This window comes from Rhinolophus ferrumequinum (genome assembly GCF_004115265.2).
Source record: "Rhinolophus ferrumequinum isolate MPI-CBG mRhiFer1 chromosome 15 unlocalized genomic scaffold, mRhiFer1_v1.p scaffold_54_arrow_ctg1_1, whole genome shotgun sequence".
Taxonomy (NCBI): domain Eukaryota; kingdom Metazoa; phylum Chordata; class Mammalia; order Chiroptera; family Rhinolophidae; genus Rhinolophus; species Rhinolophus ferrumequinum.
This window is the reverse complement of record NW_022680357.1, coordinates 17742964-17763056: the sequence shown is the minus strand read 5'-3', so window position 1 is coordinate 17763056 and position 20093 is coordinate 17742964. Positions and strand designations below refer to the sequence as shown.

The following is a 20093-nucleotide window of genomic DNA, read 5'->3' as shown; positions in this document are numbered from 1 at the left end:
AGAGCTTATAAACTGGCCGTTCACAGAAGGAATCCAGCCCCAAAATGTGCTTTAAAATACACCACAGTTGTAATTCTCCAATTATTTGTCAACGTCTAACATTAGGAGATCCAGGCTTCTCTTGAAAAACGTTAGAGAATCTGCACCTTGGTGCTTAAGGAGCAGGAATAGAAAGCAGTGGAGCAGAGCCGTGGCTGCCCTTTGGGACAGAGGCACACACACCAGAGGGACACACCTGTCATCACACACCTAATTCATTCCCTGCCTGGCCCGGCTGGCTCTGACATTGGGTATCCTCGCGAGGTCATGTGGCCACAAACAGAAACCTGGGGGAAGCCGACCCCAGAGAGGGTCTGCTGGATAATTCCATTCGTATGGATGTGAAAAGCAGGCGCACTGCTTTCCACAGAAGCTGCACCAGTTTGCATTCTCACCAAGAATGTGCAAAGGTTCCAAAGCAAAATAAAAATAAACAGGGAAACAGCAAATGCAGGCAAATGACTGCTGGGCTGGTGGGAGGGGGTGGAGGTGTCAGGACCAGAAAGGGGAAGCACCGATGGTCTTCTGGGGTTCTGGTGACCGAGAAATGTTCGCTGCGGCAGGATACACCACGATGGGCACTTGTCATAGACAATTCAGTTTGCAAAAACCATGTGCACAGCCCCGACCAAAACCAGCATCTTTAAATCCAAATTCTCCGAAGAGATGTCAGATTGCTCACCACGCTGGGGGCAGATGTCTGCGCACATGGGGAGCTAATGGGCCCGAGGCTGTGGGGTGGCAGAGCTTCTGGGGGCGCCAACCCGGAAAGGCAGTTCTCACAGGAAAGGCTTGTCTACTTCAAGTAGGTTCGTCGACAGGGCGGAGATTACAAGACAGTTTGGGGTACTGAATAAGAGAACACACTGGGGGTGAGGCTGCCGAGGTTTGAATCCTGGGTCTACCACTCACTGCTCCTGGGACCCAGGGCCAGTCACTTAGTCTCTGAGTGCCTCAGTTTCCTTATCTGTAAAATGGGAACAATGGTACTTACCTCACAGAGTGTAATGAAGAATAGAGTTATATGTAAAGTACTTAAAAAAGAATTGTATCTATGGATGCTGGTTCTGGATGTCATTTAAAAAAAAAAAAAAAATACATGGAAATCCTAGAATCCCAGACCAGTAGAGGTCAGGGGGAGCTCTCAGGATACAAAAACTCAGAGACAGAAGGAAGACTAGAAATGAGGTCTTTTCACTCCGGGACCAGCCGTTCTTCACTTCCCCCCAGGCTGTCTCTCTCCAGGGTCATCGGTCTTTTGATTGTCTGTTTTCCCCCATGTCTGCAGGTGCCACATGCTAAGGTCTCCCAGAAAACTGCCCTTTTCAGGCTCTGAGGCTGGGCCCACCCCAACTAGGAGAAGCCAAAATAATTCCTGAGACAGAACATCTCCCCTCCTCCGGGTCCCCGCAGTTCTCCTTTCTGCTCAGGAGAAGCAGCTGGTTTCTGTCCTCCACACACCGCACCCCATGCATTTGCATCTTCCTCGCAGCGTGAAGCTCTGTGTCTTTGTGACAGCGAGGGACAAAGGGCTGCTGAGAAGCAACCCATGTGACCTTGGTGTGCTGGTTCTGCGCTTCGCGAGCCCCTCGCTGGCACGTGGCAAACGGAGCAGATTCGAGTGGAATTCACGCCACAGTCAAAAGAACCTCATTTGATCACATGACCCTCATCTTGTCAGACTCTTGCCCTATCCAGCCCATGGGAGGTGCCTTTGTCTTTCCATTTGGTGGCCCGCAAGATGGATGACCGCCACGCCAAGGATACAGCTGGACTCTGCGAAGGACCATGGGTGGTAACCATACGAGTGAGCACGCACGATGTACCGGCCACAACACGAAGCCCTTACTGCACGTTACCTCTAAATCCTCCGAGGAGGGGGCTGGCCCCTCCTCTTTTAACAGATGAGGAAACTGAGGCAGACAGGGCAGGTAACCAGTCCAAGACGATTCAGCGAGTCAGCGGCACCCCTGGGATTCAAACCCCACCATTCTGGTTTCAGAGCCAAACCCCGCTACCCGGCAGAATTCCCGGGGGGACCTCAGGACACAGACTCCCAGGCCCCTGCCTGTATCTCTGCAGGGGAGGGCTGCTTTCTGCAACGCAGCATTTAGAAATGGAAGTGGGCCTGTTTCCATCAGCCCTTCCTCTTTGGTAGCCGTGCCTCGAACCTCCTCTGAAAAGCCAACCCACCCCCACAGCGTTTAGTCTCGGAGGGAACACCTTAAAAACCCAACCGAGGGTTGGTTAGGCTGTGGGGCCAAACCACCTCCTTCCTTCTGGAATCTGAACTGAGGGCCAAAGCACCACGAGAACCAGAAACAAATACAGCCGGTCCGGTGACGGAAAAGTCGGTTTTCCCTCCAGTCCTCTGAAGTACATCATATTCTTTCCGATCAATTCCTTCCTAACTAATGTTATGTAAACTGGCTTCCGGCGCACGCAAACTGGCTTCCGGCACACGCAAACTGGCTTCCGGCGCACACAAACTGGCTTCCGGTGCACGCAAACATGGCTTCCGGCGCACATAAACTGGCTTCCGGTGCACGCAAACATGGCTTCCGGTGCACGCAAACATGGCCTCCGGCGCACGCAAACATGGCCTCCAGCGCACGCAAACATGGCTTCCGGCGCACACACCCAAACTCACTAGTAGAAGGCCCCCAGCTGGTGTCCAAGAGTAGCGTGGTGCTGTGGGAAGCTCTCCGTTCCCCAATGGACTGGGTGCCAGATCCCACTTAGTGATCCAGCACCAGCCAACTCACTAGCTGACCAAGACGCATGACAGCCCCGCAGAGATCAGCTGAACAGACCCAGATGAGAAGAGTCACCCAAGCAGCACACAAAACCTTGAGAAATGATAAAGGATGCTGCTTTAAGCCACTACACTTCGGGACGGCCTGTTACACAGCAGAGCCAACTGATACAGCTGATGATGAGAAAGCATCTTGGAGCCTCAGCTCCAGTGTCTGAGACCCTTGTCCCAGAAGCTCGCATTCCATCCCCAGTGTCTTCCATGAGCCAGTCTCTTCTGCTGTGAATCTGAGTACGATTTCCCTCACTTCCAATTTAAAAAGAATCGTGAAGCTTTACTTTTTCTCTGTAATCTGACACAGTTTCAAATGAGCAGAAATCCTTCATTCCTCTAAAGTTTAAAATTTCCCTATGAAACCTATCAGTCTGGGGCTTTGGGAGAAGAAAGGCTTCTCAGGCAATGTTGTCAGTTCTCTCAGTTATTCACCTATTCTGGTTTTCAATTTCTCCTTAAGACAAAATTGGCAATTTAGAATTTCCTGGAAAACCATCCATTCAACCAGATTTTCAAACACATTAGCATTTATCTACCTATTCTTTTTAATAGATGAATATGACATGTCCTTTTTAAAATGTTCTTTTACTTCCCAACACATACTTTACCATTTTTAAATATCTCTTCATAAAGTTAAGACTTGATTAAAGACAGAGGGGGTGGGTACATGAGGGTAAAAGGGATCAAATATATAGTGATGGAAAGAGAACCGACTCTGGGTGGTGAGCACACAATGTGATATAGAGATGATGTATTACAGAATTGTACACCTGAAACCTATGTAACTTTACTAACCATTGTCACCCCAATAAACTTTAATTAAGAAAGAAAGAAAGAAAGAAAGAAAGAAAGAAAGAAAGAAAGAAAGAAAGAAAGAAAGAAAAAAAAAAAGAAAAAGAGGAAGGAAGGAGGGAGGGAGGAAGGAAGGAAGGAAGGCTCCCCTTACCATGAGTGACCATTACTTTTAAATAACCTGACTTACTGATGGGACCACAAGGGCACAGGGTCTGCACAATGGATTTTATTCGTCACCTTGGCTATAAACGATGAGAAATTATTTCCAAGACCATACAATGCTGACGAACATATTTTTAGACAAACCTGCCAAAGAGCCCTTTCCCTACTGCCTGGCACAGAGCACCCGCTCAATAAAGGGAGCTATATTATTAGCGATGATTCCTTGGCAGGTCAGAGGGTGACCTCTCTCCCTTCTTCAGCAGGAGACATGCCTCCAGGTATTATAACAATTTAGACACCATTTACAAGTGCCAGACACTATGGAAGTAGCTCAGTCAATCTCAGTAAATACTCACCGAAAAGCTATGATTTAGGTACCAAGGTATCATTCCCCCACTTTAAAGACAGAAACTGTCTCAAAACTAAAATTAGTTTTCCCAAGATCGTTGGAGCAGTAAATGACACCCAGGGTTTGTGGCTCCAAAGTCCAGGTTCTTTTCTTAACATTGCAGCACAGCCTCTGTGCTTTGGGGTATAGTGATCCCCTCCTACGGGCATGCTTGGGGTAGCGGGATGCAGAGAGGCCCATCAGTACTTTCTCAATTAGAGAGACACAGAGCAATTGAAATGTCCTTAGCTGCTGTGTCAAGGGTTCACCATGTGACAGGCACAGAGCTTGCACTTTCGTCAGTGGGCTTTCCATCATTTTGCTTTGGTCCACTTTGTGTTGTGATTAACCCTTTTTCATTTTAAGGAGTAGAAAAAGTATCACAACAAACTTATGTGGTTGGTACCAATATTCCAACTTACAGGTAAGGAAACAGCCACCGAGAGGGAAAGGGCACACCCATGGTCCCCTACTGCAGAACGAGCAGTGTCAGGCCCTCAACTCAGATGCGTCTGACTCCAGAGTCCCCACCCTTAACCACCAGTGTCTCTAGGTACAGTTGACAAGTTGCCTAACTTCCCATTTGTAGCTGGAGGTGGCGGGGTCGGCCAGGGACCTGGGCAAGGGGGTAAACGAGGTGAGCTCCCTTGACGAGGGCCTCTGTGACTCCCTGAATGACACCAAGATCTGTAGATCTTTTGTGAAGTCCAGCGGGGTTGTCTCCAGGGGTCTGTTCTGCAGAGGCCTCTTGGGTCCACAGGATCTGCAGTACGATGACCAGAGTCTCCCCATCCCGGGAAGAGCGGAGTCTATTTCTCTCCCACTGGAATCTGGGCATGGCCAAGCGACTACTTTGTCCAGTGGGACCTTATCACACATGATACACAGGCTGGAAAAGCACTTACACACTGGGGCAAGCTCTCTTGCTCTTGGAACGCTGAAGCCACCGTGTGAACAATCCAGAGCTAGCCAACTGGAGGATGGCGGCCACGTGGAGAAGAACCAAGGCTCCCAGGCCACCAACCTGCTCACTGCCACGCAGGTGAGTGGGGACATCCTCGATCTTCTAGCCACCGGACAGCCAAAGAAAGACACAGGGCAAGTCCAACCCTCAGAGACAATGCCTCTCTTTCTTGTTCTGAGAAGACCTCTCAGGAGGCTGTATATGTGGTCTCTATTTTAAGCGATGGGGGTTATGTCCATACGTAATGCTTACGGCAGTATCCGAGACTTACTCTCTCTAAATGGCCCAAGAGACAGCAGAATTGTGCGTTCCAACCAGGTGAGACCACGAACGAGGAGGTACGACACCTAGGGTGACCAGAAGGGCCAGGAACTCTGCCATTGGAGGTGCTCCAGGGTGGGTACCCCCATACACTGTCTATTCCTTTTGGTGTTGGATCACTGGGTCAGGAGTTGGATTCTCTGGGACAGTGCCCAGTTCATAAAATTCCTCCAGAACATAACACGCCACGACGTGGCCCTATCTGTAGGTGACAAAGTTCCACTAACATCCCGCATATTCCCTAGCTCAGACTAGGCTTGGAGTAGCAGAGAGGAGGGGACAGAGCCCAGCCCATCCTTTTCTCGTGGATGCAGATGGCTTTACAGCTCCATGAGCTTGCTCACACCAGCAACTCCAAGGTCAAGCAGGAGAAAGGGACGCCTCCAAGCCTGCCTGAGCCCCCAGGGCAGCCAAAAGAGAGCCTGGCCAGGCTGGTGAGCAGGTGTGGCCAGGTCATTAATCACGCCTCCCACCATGGACAGAAAAAAGTCAGTGAACTGAGAATCGAGCCAGTTCAGGAGTCTGGACCTATTTATCATCCCTGACGCCAAGCGACCTCCTTGGAACTGTGTCCAGACAGGATCGTTCCAGGCAGGCTGCCAACTTCCACGCATGCTGGCTCTAGGGCACGCTTCCTGCCCTCCCCGGACCCAGGGAACGGGTGGCTGCACAGCCCCATTCATACAGACAGGGGTCTCCTACCACTTCTGGATGAAGCCTACACACTCCCGGGAAGCGGTGCCAGGTGGCAGGCAGACCAGGTGGCAGGCAGAGGACCTGCTGGTCTTCAGGCTTACTGCAGGGCTGTGTCCTCGTTGCCCGCCCAGCATGTACTCGCTGTTACTCACTGTCATTTTCATCCTCTCCTTCACGTATACAGATAGCTCTTACCAGACACTGTCTTAAGTGCCTTCACAGATATTTAGACATGGGCTACTCCTAACAATGCTGTAAGGTGGGGACCACTGTTTCACCCATTTCAGCTGAGGAATCTAAGGCACACAGAGATTTCAGTAATTTGCCCACGGTCACACATATTTGAGCTGAGGGAGGCTGGCTCCGAGGTCTGTCTTTTCTAACCCATCCTCAGCACCGCCTCTCTAGCTTTCTTCTAAGGGACCACCTCTCCCTCACTCTCCAACCACGGGGTGGGCACAGGACCAGGTCTGGCCAATTAGCATGACCATCCTTCTGGCTATAGGTCACCCAAGGTCCGAGGAGACTTCAGCTCTTGTCACTGGAGTTGCAGCCACGATCAAACATAAGACGAAAGGTGCTGCAGTCGTTACGGGAGAAACGCCTTCCTAAAACTAGAACCAAGGCAGGAAGGCTGAGTCAAGAAGTGGATGGCAAGACTCCTGAGGGTGTCACTTCTGCACCCTCACTCACGGCGTGTAAAGCCAGTCTCCCCCGGGGCTTTTCACTTTCAGGGACCTAAACTTTCCCTTTTCACATAAGCCGCTGTGAGGTGAGTTTCTGTCTCAGGCAACAGAACAAGTCCCCGAATAAAGACAGGATGTGGGAGACCCTGTTCTCTTGGCTCTCCGTGAACAGCAGGTCTGTTGGCATGCACGTTCAGAGCTGCAGGTCAGAGCCAGCCTGTCCCCCCACTTCCCTGCCTGTTTCCCTGCGGATGAAAGGATTGCACTACAAGGGCCAGGACTGTGATGGGAGAGAACGTGACAAACGCTCCCAAACAGGCTGGGGGTGCGCCACGTTGCATGTCGTTCTATCCCCAAGGACCACGGCCTCCACACACAGTAACTGCGGCCTAAGCTCTGGACTGTCCGTGTTGCTGTGGCGACAGAGATGCCCCTGACTGATGACCGTTTGTAGGAGGCCACGCGAGTCAAACACACAAGGACGCAAGGTCGTCACCACGCCGAGGTCAGCTGTCAAGTCGAAGTGGGTAAGGACAGGAGCAGTCGTGGACGGAGCCAGTGTAGACAGTTCCAGGAAGGTGGGCCAATGCAGGAACCAAGTAAGAGAACTTGGGGTGACGGCTGCACGTAGGGTAACTGAATGTGCTTCACTACCAGGCAGCGGAAGCGTATGCACGGGGGGAAGTGCTGCCCGGAAAATGTCAGCTGCATGGAACACACCCCAAACCAAACTCTCCCAAGTCCCCTTCCCGGGCTGCTTGTCTCACATACACATTCTGGCAGAAGAGAACTTAGAGCTGGCTCAGCAGTGTTCAGTGTCATCTGTGACCCAGGTGCCTTCAACTCCTGCATTCTGCCACGCTCAGGACGTCTGCCACGTCTCCCGCATGGTCCCAAAAGGGCTGCCACAACTCCAAGCATTGTATCCCCCACACAAAAGTGCCCAACGGGATAAAGGAAGAGATGCCCTCTCTTATGAGAAGGGAAGGTCTTTCCTAGAAGCCCTCCCCAGACTCCGCTGTGGACCCACTGAGCAGAAGTAGGTCACGTGCTCTTCGTCAGCTACAGGGAGCCTGGGGAAGCAAGGATCGGGCATTTTCAGCTTCCAGCGTGAAAGGGGGCCTCTGCCGGAAAGAAGAGCAAGGGCCATGAATGGCCGTTGGGTGGACAATCAACGTTCCCCAAACTTTAGACAAACTTGAACCCAGACTTTTGCCGGGTCCTTTATAGAACCCCATACCGTCATTCATTTCATATTTTTCTTAAATCAATATATCTGTTGTTTAACCTAAATACCTTTACTTAGGTAGAAAATTTTACATCCCTCCTGTACATGCAAAACCACTACTGGATCCATATTTGTGACCCATGTTAAAATAAAGTCATAGTGATTAAAACAAAAAGTATTTGCCGTGTTATCCAGAATCGTCTGTTGTCCCGCCCACAGCATTCATAGCCAGGGATGCAGAGCCCCAGAATAATCTCTTTTCCTCCCAATTCTGGGGCCCTGGTGGCAAGAATTCCCTAACAAAGAGCCATAAAGAGCTCAGTCAGGTACCCTCCCAAGGACCTTTTTACAGTAGCAGTTAACAGTTCAACCCCTGCCCATGTCCTCTCGTGTGTCAGCTGTAAAGATCAAGACATTTATGAAACATATAATCTTATTAACCAATGTCATCCCAATCAATTTAATACAAAAAGTTTAAAGACTTTTAGCAAAATCACGGTAGGAGAATTAGCTAGTTTCCTGTACGCTTACACGGCCGCCCCGGCCCCCCCGGACATGTTTTGCTTTTTCCTTTAAAATGAAAAATGTCTCAGAGGTTGAAAGGCCCACCACGTGGCTTGGAATGAGACCATCCGATCTCTTTGTCTCCAAGTCCTCAGTCACATTTACCCGAAAGGACGCATCGAGGTGACCAGTGGACAGAGACGTGACCAGTGGCCGTTACTTACATCGGAGGCTGGGCCCTTGTCAGCGCCGGGGCAGGAGAAAGTGACAAACTCATGGCATCGCTTGTGCACGACAAAACAGCAGACTGCAAAAGAGAAAAGAAGGGTAGAAGGAAGGGAAGAAGGGAAGTGGAGAGGAGGAAGAGAGGGAAAGAGAGAGAAGAGATCATTAAAACCGGGACTTCACGGCAAGTAAAGGCTGCTTCATCCCCAAATAAACGATGCCTTGAGCCTCTGCACCTGCTTCTCAGTGGCGCTCCAACTCCTGGGCACACCAAGGCTGCCACTTGCAAACTTGTTCAGCTTCTAAAGATGACGAGGGTCCAAGAGATCACATGTGCTCACCGTTACACGACTTGGAATGGCTTAAGTTGCCCAGTCTGGGAACAGAATGTTGTTTCTTAGATCAGGCACCAGATGAACTGGTTGGCTGTGTTTAGGTTCATAATGCATGAGAAATACGTGCGTCTAAATACTAGAATCACCCTGAGAGGGATGTACATATGAAGGACGTGTAGAAACAGTGAACGGGAAAGGCAGCCCCATGCCCCCTTCCACCCCGGAGCAATGCCCTTTATGTGGAAGCATGGAAGAAATGGGCAGCGGTGTGTATGTTGTTCCTTAATTTAGTAGCTTGCAACCAAGGACATGCGTGCATACATCTGAATGTGTTTAGTTAACTACACCGACGCTACTGGCCCCACCATTTGGGGATTGTGCCCCTGGAGGGGACGGGCAGCCACAGAATAGATACAAAACAAAACTGATGTTTTTGTGGTTCAACTCTTGTTTTACAGTTTTCGTCTTCAAATCACCTTCTACAAGAACTCCAGACGGTGGGTTCCCAGAGGACGGGGGGCACCATGCTGCAGAAACCGGCTGAGCAGCTCTCCAAAGGACATTCTCAGTAAACAAAAACAGGATGGGAAGCCTCAAAACACCCCCACGGACACGACGGGCAGCAACCCTCAGTGGCCACTGACGTCACCAACAGACACAACCCACCTACTGCCGACCACACCGGGCAAGGCTCCAACCCCGACGGCGCCCTCTAGCCAAACCTATCAAACCCGAACTGGTTCAGGTACCTTGACCCAACTTCCAATTGACAGAAAGTACAAATGACGGAGGCACATGTTCAATGACACCACAGGGGGCCACCGAGAAGACAGAATTCCCCAGAATGTGGGCAACTACGAGATAACCAAACAGATCCTTCAACAAATAAGCTGCAAGAGGACAGCGGGAGGAGTTCCAGGACAAGTAAGCGAATTCTGTGTGATACTGTGGTGGCTGGTGCATGTATAAAATGTACGACAGAAAGCGTGAACCCTGATATAAACTGTGGCTTTTAGTGGATAACAATGTATCAAAATCGGCTGATCCATTGTCCCGAAGGTACCACACTGATACACAATGTTAATAATGGGCCAAGTGGGATGAAGGGGGTTGAGGGCGTAACTGGAACTCTCTCCTTTCCAGTCAATTTCTATGGAAACTGAAAACGGCTCAAAAAAGAAAAAAGTAGCAAAAATCTGAAACAGAAAAACTGCGAGAAGAAAAAAAGTACGGGCAGAGGAGAACCCTTTACATACAAAGAGATGTAAGAAATGTATCAACTAAATGCAATACGCAGACCTTGTTTAGATCCTAATTTAAAGAAACTACTAGTTTTGGGGCCAGCCCGGTGGCTCAGGCGGTTGGAGCTCCATGCTCCTAACTCCGAAGGCTGCCGGTTCGATTCCCACATGGGCCAGTGGGCTCTCAACCACAAGGTTGTTGGTTCAATTCCTTGAGTCCCTCAAGGGATGGTGGGCTCCGCCCCCTGCAACTAAGATTGAACACGGCACCTTGAGCTGAGCTGCTGCTGAGCTCCCGGATGGCTCAGTTGGTTGGAGCACGTCCTCTCAACCACAAGTTTGCCGGTTCGATTCCTCGACTCCCACAAGGGATGGTGGGCAGCGCCCCCTGCAACCAACAATGGCAACTGGACCTGGAGCTGAGCTGCGCCCTCCACAACTAAGACTGAAAGGACAACAACTTTACTTGGAAAAAAGGCCTGGAAGTACACACTGTTCCCCAATAAAGTCCTGTTCCCTTTCCCCAATAAAAAAAATCTTAAATAAAAAAAAAAGGAAATACTAGTTTAAAAAATTATGAGACAATGTCAGGAAAATGGTTACACGCATGTTTTGATGATGTGAAGGAATTCTTGTTATTCCTATCGGGGAATGACAATTTCAGGGTGTGATAATGGTACTGTGATTATTTTTGTTCAAGCATCCTTTCCTTTGAGGCTACATCATGAAATCTTTATGGAAAAAATGATTCAACATAATTCAAGACAAGAAGGGGATAGAAAGTGGAGGGTTATAGATGGAAAAAACTTAGCCATCATTAATCACTGTGTACACACGGAGACTCATGATATCAATCGGTCTTCTTTTCTATACGTTTGCAATTTTCCATAATATAAAAAATGTTTAAACCCTCATGGCTGGGAACCAAGAAGCGCTCCAAAGGGGCCAATTTCTTCCTCTTTTACTTTCTCCTTTTTCTATTTTAATATTTGCTGTATTTTGTAGGTAATATATGCTTGGTGTAAAGATATTTATGTCAAGTAGTGTGGGGTGGGGGGTGGCGGGGTCCCTGTGCATGTTGAGGGAAACATACGAGCAGTGACCAAGGAAGGCCAGTGATGGTTACCTCTGGGCAGTAGGAGTACAGATAATTTTTACTTTAAACCTTTCATTCCTCTGTATTGCTTGAAATCTTTACAAGGAGTATATATTCGTTATATAACCAGGAAAAATAAGCCGACTTTGACACAAAACCAAGTCAAAGAAAGAGATCCGGGAATGAAAACTATGACTGCCCAAACTGGAAACTCAGGAGTGGGGCTGAAAACGGAATGAACTGAGCTCAAGAGGAATGTAGAAAACTGGAAGTCTAAATTTAAAGATTTCTCCAGAATTCTGCAAAAAAGTGCAAGAAAGAATGAAAGGAATGAGCTGAGACATGTAGGATAGACCAGAAATTCTAATATCCATCGAAAAGGATGTGAGGAAGGGAACAGAGAGAATGGTGAAGAGACATAATCATGGTAAATGGAAGGAGAAAATTCCCGAAAGATTAAGAAACATTTGAGCCATTTAATAGGAAAAAAAACTATCAAGTGCCACTAGGAAAAAAATGATAAAAGACCCAGGGCCCCAAGATCTAACATTTCCAGCAGGGTCAAGGGGAGGAAAGAGGTAAGGTCAGCCACAAAGGAACAAAAGCAATTACAACATCACATTTCTCATCCACAATTTTGAATCCTAGAATATGACAAAGCAATATCTTCAAAGGTTTAGGAAAATTCATTCTGAACCTAAAACCTCATAGAAAGCCAAACTAGCATTCAAGTAAAAGTACAAAATAAAGACATTTCCAGAAGGAAAGAACTTAGAAATCTGACTTCCCGCAACAGTACCAGAGTATATATACCCTATAAAACAACAACTGAAAAGCGAATAAAAGAGGTGTAAGAAATAGTGGTGGTAAAAAGAGGGAGAAAGGAGGGGGGGACCCAAGTCATAAGAAACGGGGGGTCAGAGGAGAAGGGCTGCAAAACTGTGTATGCTAGAAGTCTTGTCTTATTCCCCAAGAGATTACCGCTATGAAGAACCGCTACCTAGGACGTTATAAGTTTGAATACGTGTGCTAACAAATTAAGAATAAGAATAGAAACATTACGGATAAAAAAACTTGCAGTCCAGTGAAAGAAAAAACTGGACAAAAAACTTAGTGCAACTACACTTCAAATCTGCCACAATGTCATATAAATATTATTCTGTTTTTTACTTTTACATGACATCACGTGCACTTTGAATCCTTCCATGCTCTGCCATTTCTTGGTATCTGATATGACACGGGAATCTAATTCACCATCTTTCCCCCCAAATAGGTACTCGGTTGTTGCAGCATCTTCTACTGAAATAATTCATCCCTTCCTCCCTGCTTTCAAACGCCAACTTTATTACATGCTAAATAATCATACACACTGGGGCCAGTGTCTGAGCCTTCTCTGTTCCAGCAATCTGTCTCATAACAGCATATACATTTTCACTACAGTAGCTTTCTAATATGTTATATGTCGGCAGGGGGAGTCCTCCCTCATTATCCTTATTTTCAACATTTGCTTGGCAATCACTACATGTTTATTCTTCCAAGCGAACTTTGGAGTCAGTTGATCAAGCTGTTAAAAATACCAATGGAATTTTTATTGGAATTATATTGGGTCGATCCCAACCCCCGCCCCCCAAAATTTATGGGAACTTTCCCTGAAATTGTCTGAAATTTAGAAACTAAATTCAAGACAACTGACACTTTTATAATGTCTTTCTATCAGGAATAAAGCATCCCCTTGTTAAAATCTTACTTAATGTCTCCCAATAAAGTCTTTCAATTTCGCCATAGGTCCCACACATTTCTCATTTAGTGTTATCTGAGGGACCCCCTTTTCTATGCTATTGTGATTTTGACATTTTTTTTTCCCAACTCGTTACTGTTTACAAATAGGAAAGCCATGGATTTTCAAGACTGTATGTTTATTGTGCGAGCATTTATTTTTTAACTGGCAATCGTTTCCGTGGGTTTTCAGTTGCTTCCTTTGAGTTTACCAGGTCAAGAGTCAGATTATCCCAATTGATAACATTTTCCTTTCCTCCTTTCTGATAGGTGTGCCCTTTTTTTTTGATCCTGATCATATTTTATACCGAGAACTTTCTAACCAACATGGAATGAGAAAGATGGTAGCACACAGTCCAGTCCCATTCTAAGCATCCAGCAGCTTCACCTCTCCCTTACTGTCCTGTCAAACTAGCTTTTGGGATTTTATATTTTTCTTGGAAATTGTCCATAGGTTTCTCCTCCTTGTTTCCATGTTTCAACTGTACCATCTGGGGTCCTGATCAGCCCAGTCTCATTCTTTCTTCACGTTGTATTGTTAGGTTCTCTCTTTCTTTCTGTTCTCTCTCTCTCTCTCTCTCTCTCTCTCTCTCTCTCTCTCTCTGTCTCTCTCTCTCTCTCTTGCTTCCCCAGAGGTGTGTCTTCTTTCTTGTCTATTTTATTATCCCATCTTTTTAAAGAAGCAAGTCATGTATATATTTATCAGTGCTACTGGGTTTGTTCTACTTCATTAATTGCTATCTTTACTTTTATTTCTCCTACTTATTTGATTGGTATTACTGAGTGGTTAGGCGTATGAATTCTGGAGTCAGCAGTCCAGGCTTACACCCTGCATTCATTGTTTACAAGCTATAATACTTGGGCACAGTATGTTATCTCTGAAAAATGAGTGACATTTACAGTAGTCATAGAGTGGTACTGGTGTCAGAATTAAATGAGCTAATCCACGCTCAGAACTGGGCCCAGGGCATCACGCGTATTCAACCAATGTCTGTTATCATTTATCGCTCTTTTTAAAGCATCTTGAATTCACTGCTCAAGTTAATTTATTCCCATTCTTAAAAGTCTTGAAATTTTTCATGAAATTTCAAGATTTTAAGGCTCAAACCTTCCAAGGACAGCTTTGGTAGCATCCTAAGTTTTTATTTAGTGCCATCATTGTTTTACGTTTCTAAGTGGTCTGTTCTTATGGTTTTAATTTCTTCTTCAACACAACTACGTAAGAAAGTTGTTTCCTGCCCCACTTATCAGTAGGTGCTTTATACTCTAGAACCTTTCTTCCAAACATCAGTTATGCTCTTATTCATCCCTCCGCTCTCTGAGGGATGGAAGGGGGCTCACCTCTGCTTTCCCAGTATCTGTCACAGCTCTTGGGACATAACTGGTATGTCGTACACAAATGTTTGGGGCATGAAGGAACAAAAGAACGAGTATCATGAGCCCCAGAAAAGAACAAAGCCCAGCAGCTTCATGGTACACGTGTGTCCTGGCTGGCTGATGGTGGCGGTGGGGGAATGGGGATACCCACCAGCCAGTGACAAGGGCCCCTCAGGCAGCCTTCCCATGAGCCACAGACATAAACCATCCACCCCACCAGGGTGGGATCAATATGCCACGTGACGTGACCACACCCTGCAGAGGCTGGGGACAGACTTTAGAAGACTGAAGTTCCTTCCAGACCTTTACACACTGTGTTTCCGAAAAGTTGCGCAAATCAGGTTTCCCATTGACCAAAACACTTTAAAGAACAGTAGTAGGGTTGGCGAGCTATTTAAAGAAACAGACTCAGTCCTTTTGTGATGCAAATAAACTCCCCCTCATGTGTGTTTGGCAAATTCAGGGGAAGAGCAGCTTTTCTTAAATAAGAGGCAACATTTACTGCGTTGCTGAAACGCGAACCAGGTCCTACTTACAAACAGGTGCCTGGTAAGAGCCAAGAATTCCTAGACGCTTCAGGGTTCATTCAATAACTCCTTGCTCCCAGAGGATGGAAGCTGGCAGCCTGCAGACCTCTGAATCCAACCTGTTACTGTGCTTCCTTGGGGCTACACAATGGGGTCTCACACTCGAACGCGCAGGGGCCAGGTGAGCAATGAAAACGTCTGCGAGTCAGGAGGGAAAATGCAGTCATGACCTGTCTAAAAGGGGAAACTGCTTCACCCACCTCCACCCCGCCCTTGGTACAGGTGAGATGATGAAGCTCACAGGCCAGCTTGGAAGGCAGAATCATGCCGCCCCCTCCCCTCCCCAAGGACAGCCAGATCCTGAGGTTACCATGTCACCTTCCCAGCAAAACGGACTCTGCAGGTGTCACCCATCGGAATCTTGAGATGAGGATACTCCTGGCGGGCCCCGTGTCATCACAGGGTCTGTACCAGAGGGAGGCGGGAGGGGCAGAGGGAGAGAAGGAGACGTGACTGCAGGAGCAGAGGTGGGCGCGCCGTCATGGCTGAAAGGACCCCACACCCAGGAATGGGGGTGCCCTCTGGAAGCTAGAAAAGGCCGGGCGCAGCATGCCCCTGGGACCCCCTCGAAGGAACGCCGCCATGAGAACACCTTGATTTTAGCCCAGTGAGACCCGTTTTCACCCTTCTGACCCTCCGAACTGTAAAATCCTAAATCTGTGTCATTGGAAGCCACTAAGTTTGTGGTCACTTGTTACAGCAGCCACAGGAAACTCATAGACCAGCCAAGGATCAGAAACATCTGGCTGATCACAGATGAAGTAAAATACAGTCGCGAGCCCAGGGGACTCTAGAGAATCTGCCCCAAGAAAGCACGGGGACCCCAACTCTGCTTCCCACTGCACCCCATCCCCCAATTCCCAACTAACGACTACAATGCATTCATCGCCTTCCAAAGAGGACGACATCAAGTCATCAGAGTTTTCTTCTCCTCCTTTGAGTTGATCCACTCCCTGCCCGGTTCTCACCGAGGTCTGTACAAAAACTGACGTCTTTGGGAAACGCTCTTTGCCGCAAGGTTCACATCCGCCTGCGACGGAATTTCCAGCGCTAGTTCCCGATGTATCTGTGGTGGGAGGAGAGAGGGGGGCCCTCGACACTTCCCTCGTCGCTCGTCTCTCATCTCTCATCTCTCCCAGGAGGCCCCGGAACAGCCCGTTCTCAAGGAAGAAGTCCCGTCATCTGCAAGAGTTACCGGCCAGGCCTCTCGGATCAGACGGACACGGTTTGAACACTCGTTTTACCACCGACCAGCTGAATAACTACGCCTTCCTGAGCCTCCGTTTCCTCCTCCAAAACGGGAATAATAATGGCCCCTACGCTGAAAAGCTTGTTGTGAAGCTCAAATGAGACAACACATGCCAAGTGCTTGGTGGCACGGGCGTCTGCGTTGCAGCCACCAGCACGCAAATTTTGCTGCGCAGTGTGTGGGGAGGACCCCCTTTTCCTCCCAGGTCAAAGCTGGCTCACTGGCAGGACATTCTGCCTGGTGTCCAAGAGGCAGTGGGCCCTCCACAAATGGTTTCCGGAACCATGTCCACGGCCAAAGGCAGGAAGGCCTGGGCACTGTGTCCACCCAACACCCAGCCCGAGTGGCATTCAGGGGAGTGGCCCCCGTGGCCACAAAGGGCTCTCACACCCACGACTTCACCTGAGCGTCAGCACAGAGGGCCCCGTGAGGAAGGGGACACCATCCTCACTGTATCAACGCGGACACTGGTGCTCGGAGCCAAGAGACTCGCCCCAGGGCCTCCAGCCAGCCCACGGGAACACGCAGGATCCGAAAGCTGGTTTGCCTTCCTCTCGAGCCCACGCTCTCCACTTCCACTGGGCAGCTGCATTTGTGTTTGTCATTGATCCCACTGTTCCAGAAGAAATCCTCCCCCGCTTTCCTCCCCCCTCCCCCATCAGGCAGTGGCTGGATCCCCGATTCTGCCTTCGCGGTACCTTTTCTGCCATCTCCTCCTGCGCCTGCCCCGCTGATGCCACCCTCACTGCCCTCAGCAGCTCAGATGGGGACACTTGCAATGAAGCCTTGACGGGTCCCCCTAGAAACTGATGTGCCTGCCTTAACAGCTCATCTCTATGACCCAAAGTTTCCATGAGCACCAAGGAGATACGACCACCGATGTCACATGACTGCTACGAAATCTCCAGAACATGAACAGCAGCAGAGCCCGGAGTCAGCTGTCGGCGGAGGTGCATTCACTTCCGCCCAGGATGGAGGGGCCAGAAGCCCTGCAGCCAAGCTAACGGGACTCTACACCACGCACCACTATTCATTAGCTCTGTGACCTCGATAAAGTCCATTGACCTTGCTTGTCTCAGTTTCTTAGTCTGTAAAATAGGAACGACAGGACATTTTGCCCAGAGTTGTCACGAGCATTACAGGAGCCATCCTGGCCCAGTATGTGGACAGTAAGTGCCTAAGAGATGCTGAGCTTGGGCCACAGTATCCCTGCCTCCTTCCCTCCACTCCACGCAGCCTGAAAGTTCACCCTCTGAAAAGCAGCGCTGCTATCACTCCCTGCGCAGCACATGCCAGGGCGGCCCACTGCCCAAAGCTGCCTGTCCAGTGTGGTGGCCGCCACCAGCCACCGGGGGCTGTGCCAATTCAAAGCAATTCAATAAAACTTAGAATTCAGCGCCTCGCTCGCACTAGGTACGCTGCCAGCGTGTAAGAGCCACGTGGGACTAGAAACTACCAGAGTGGACACTCATCAGTGAAAGTCTTACTGGACAGCACTGGCCTAAAGGACGAAGTTCAAATCCTGCAGCCGGGCATTCACCGCATGTCTGCCGTCCCACTCGATTCTCAGCTCCTCTCACCGCCTGCCGCACACTGCTGCCAGGCTGGACAACTGTCCCTTTCCCTCGTGTAGTTCACTCATCCCCTACTGTGCAAATGTGTCACACACACACCCATGCCGACAGTCCGTGCGTGCAGACCACAAAGGAAATGGAAGGCTGAGGACCTTGCTTCTCCAGCTGGCAGACTGAAGGCCAGACAGGGGCAGAAATGGCTCAGTCCACCGGGTAACGCAACTCAGTAGCCGCAGGGGACAGCTACTAATGGCTGACTCATGCTACCTACCTTAATGCAGGGGAAACACAGCCAGCTACAGAGGCCAGGCCTTGTGACTAAGGGAAGCAAGCCCGTGGATACAGCAGGGAGGGTGGGGGCTGGGCTGTATCACAGCTGGACAGCACACGCCCGTCCCAGGGACACTCAGCTCTGTCCATCAGTGGCCCTGGGGTCACTGGTCCAGTGCTGCCAGACAGGATTTTTTTTAAAGCTCTGTGCAGGCCACCCAAAGACATGTGAGGCTCGCCAGTGTACCAGCTCGGCATTAGCTGGTCGTCCTGACCCAAATGCTCCCACCTTGGTTCCAGACGCTCTGAGCTAAACTACTCCAGCCGCAGGATGGAGACAGTTCGGTTGTGAGGACAAAGCCACATGAAGGTGCCTGGTGTGTGCCTGCCTCATGGCTAGTTCTTACCAAAAATGTGAACAGATGCATTCACTGTGAGTGAAGAAATGCGTGGTTGGGTTCTTTGGTCGTCCTCCTGCTCAGAAACCACTCACCACGGCTGAGCCCAGGCCACAGCGGGCTTTGAGAATGCAGGGGAATTCCTTTTTAAAACCATGCTCAGGGTTTAAAATCTGAGCATCGCAAAGGAGAACACAGCTGAGAATCACCGCTCTCCTCCGTTACCAGAGGGAGCTGTCCTCTCCAGTTTCTTCTGGATCCTTCTAGAGATATTTTCTGCTTGTGTGTGAGTCTGTACCTATCTACGGAGTGACACCTCCTCTGTTTCCCTTGTGGTTTTTATCTATGTCTCATGAGATTCAATTCCACAGCACCAGTGCTCAGCTCTGGCTGCACACTGAGTCACCTGGAGTTCTGAAGACTCCTCAGTGCTCAGGTCCCACCTCCAAAGATTCTGAGTAACTGGAAGAGGCTGAAGGCAGGTACATTTAAAAGCCACCCAGGTGACCCAACGGTAAACAGCACCGCCGATCTCCACGCTTTTCCCCAAACTGACACCTCCGGGGGCCCTTCCATGTCCACACGTACAGAACGACCCACTGCATCCACGATGCGTCTTCTCCCATCGTGTGCGTGAGCCACCTGTTATTTACCGGGTCTTACGGGGAATCCTTCAAGTTCTGGGGATGCTGACTCCCTCCCACAGGACAAGAGGAAGACAGCAAATTCGATCTGTTTATCAACAAGCCAAGCTCGGAGGAGGGAACTCAGAAGCCAAGCAGTAGCCTGGGGTCAGCAACTGCAGGAAAGGAAAGGTTTCGTGTATCAGGTGCCCACCTTTGTGTAACTAAGCGAGATAAAGCAGTGGGGCCGACAAGAGGCAAAGAGGAGTCCTGACGGGTAAATAAACCCGTAAGAAGGGAGCCGCCCCCTGCCCGCCACCTTCTACCCTACCAACCCTGGGAGACAGCCCTTGGGCAGGACAGCTGCTGGGGGCATGCTGCTTCTCCGGGAAACATGAGGGGACTGTCCTGGACCCCATGGCCTCCCCTTTTCATCAGGCCCCGGAGGTGGGGGCAGCAGGACGGAATCCCACAGCCTACAAGGAAACGTCAACATTGCTTCATTCAGCGGCCATATCCAGCCCCAGGGCCCGCGAGCCAGGAGACCGTCTGGTCCTGGAACGAGTGTGGCGACACCTCTTGTTTCTGCCTGACCAGCACCCATCCTTGGTGCTGCTCCTGCGGAGACCACCCCTCTCTGAGCCCCAGGTCCTGGGAGCCAGCCAAGGCTGCCCTCACCGCCTGCCCCCCTGACGTAGGACCCAGGCCACCATGTGGACTCAGGGACGTGACTCAAGCCACCGAGTAAGA

At 49.5% G+C, this 20093-nt stretch overlaps 1 protein-coding gene across 3 annotated transcripts in view; it reads right to left on the bottom strand.

The window, feature by feature from the left end:
- PRKCB (protein kinase C beta) overlaps positions 1-20093 on the bottom strand; it is a 233916-nt gene that overhangs the window by 118013 nt on the left and 95810 nt on the right. For all 3 annotated transcript variants that reach the window (XM_033101075.1, XM_033101074.1, XM_033101076.1), the window contains one exon: positions 8817-8899. In XM_033101075.1, the coding sequence (XP_032956966.1) occupies positions 8817-8899 (83 nt within the window). The remainder of the gene's footprint in view (positions 1-8816; positions 8900-20093) is intronic.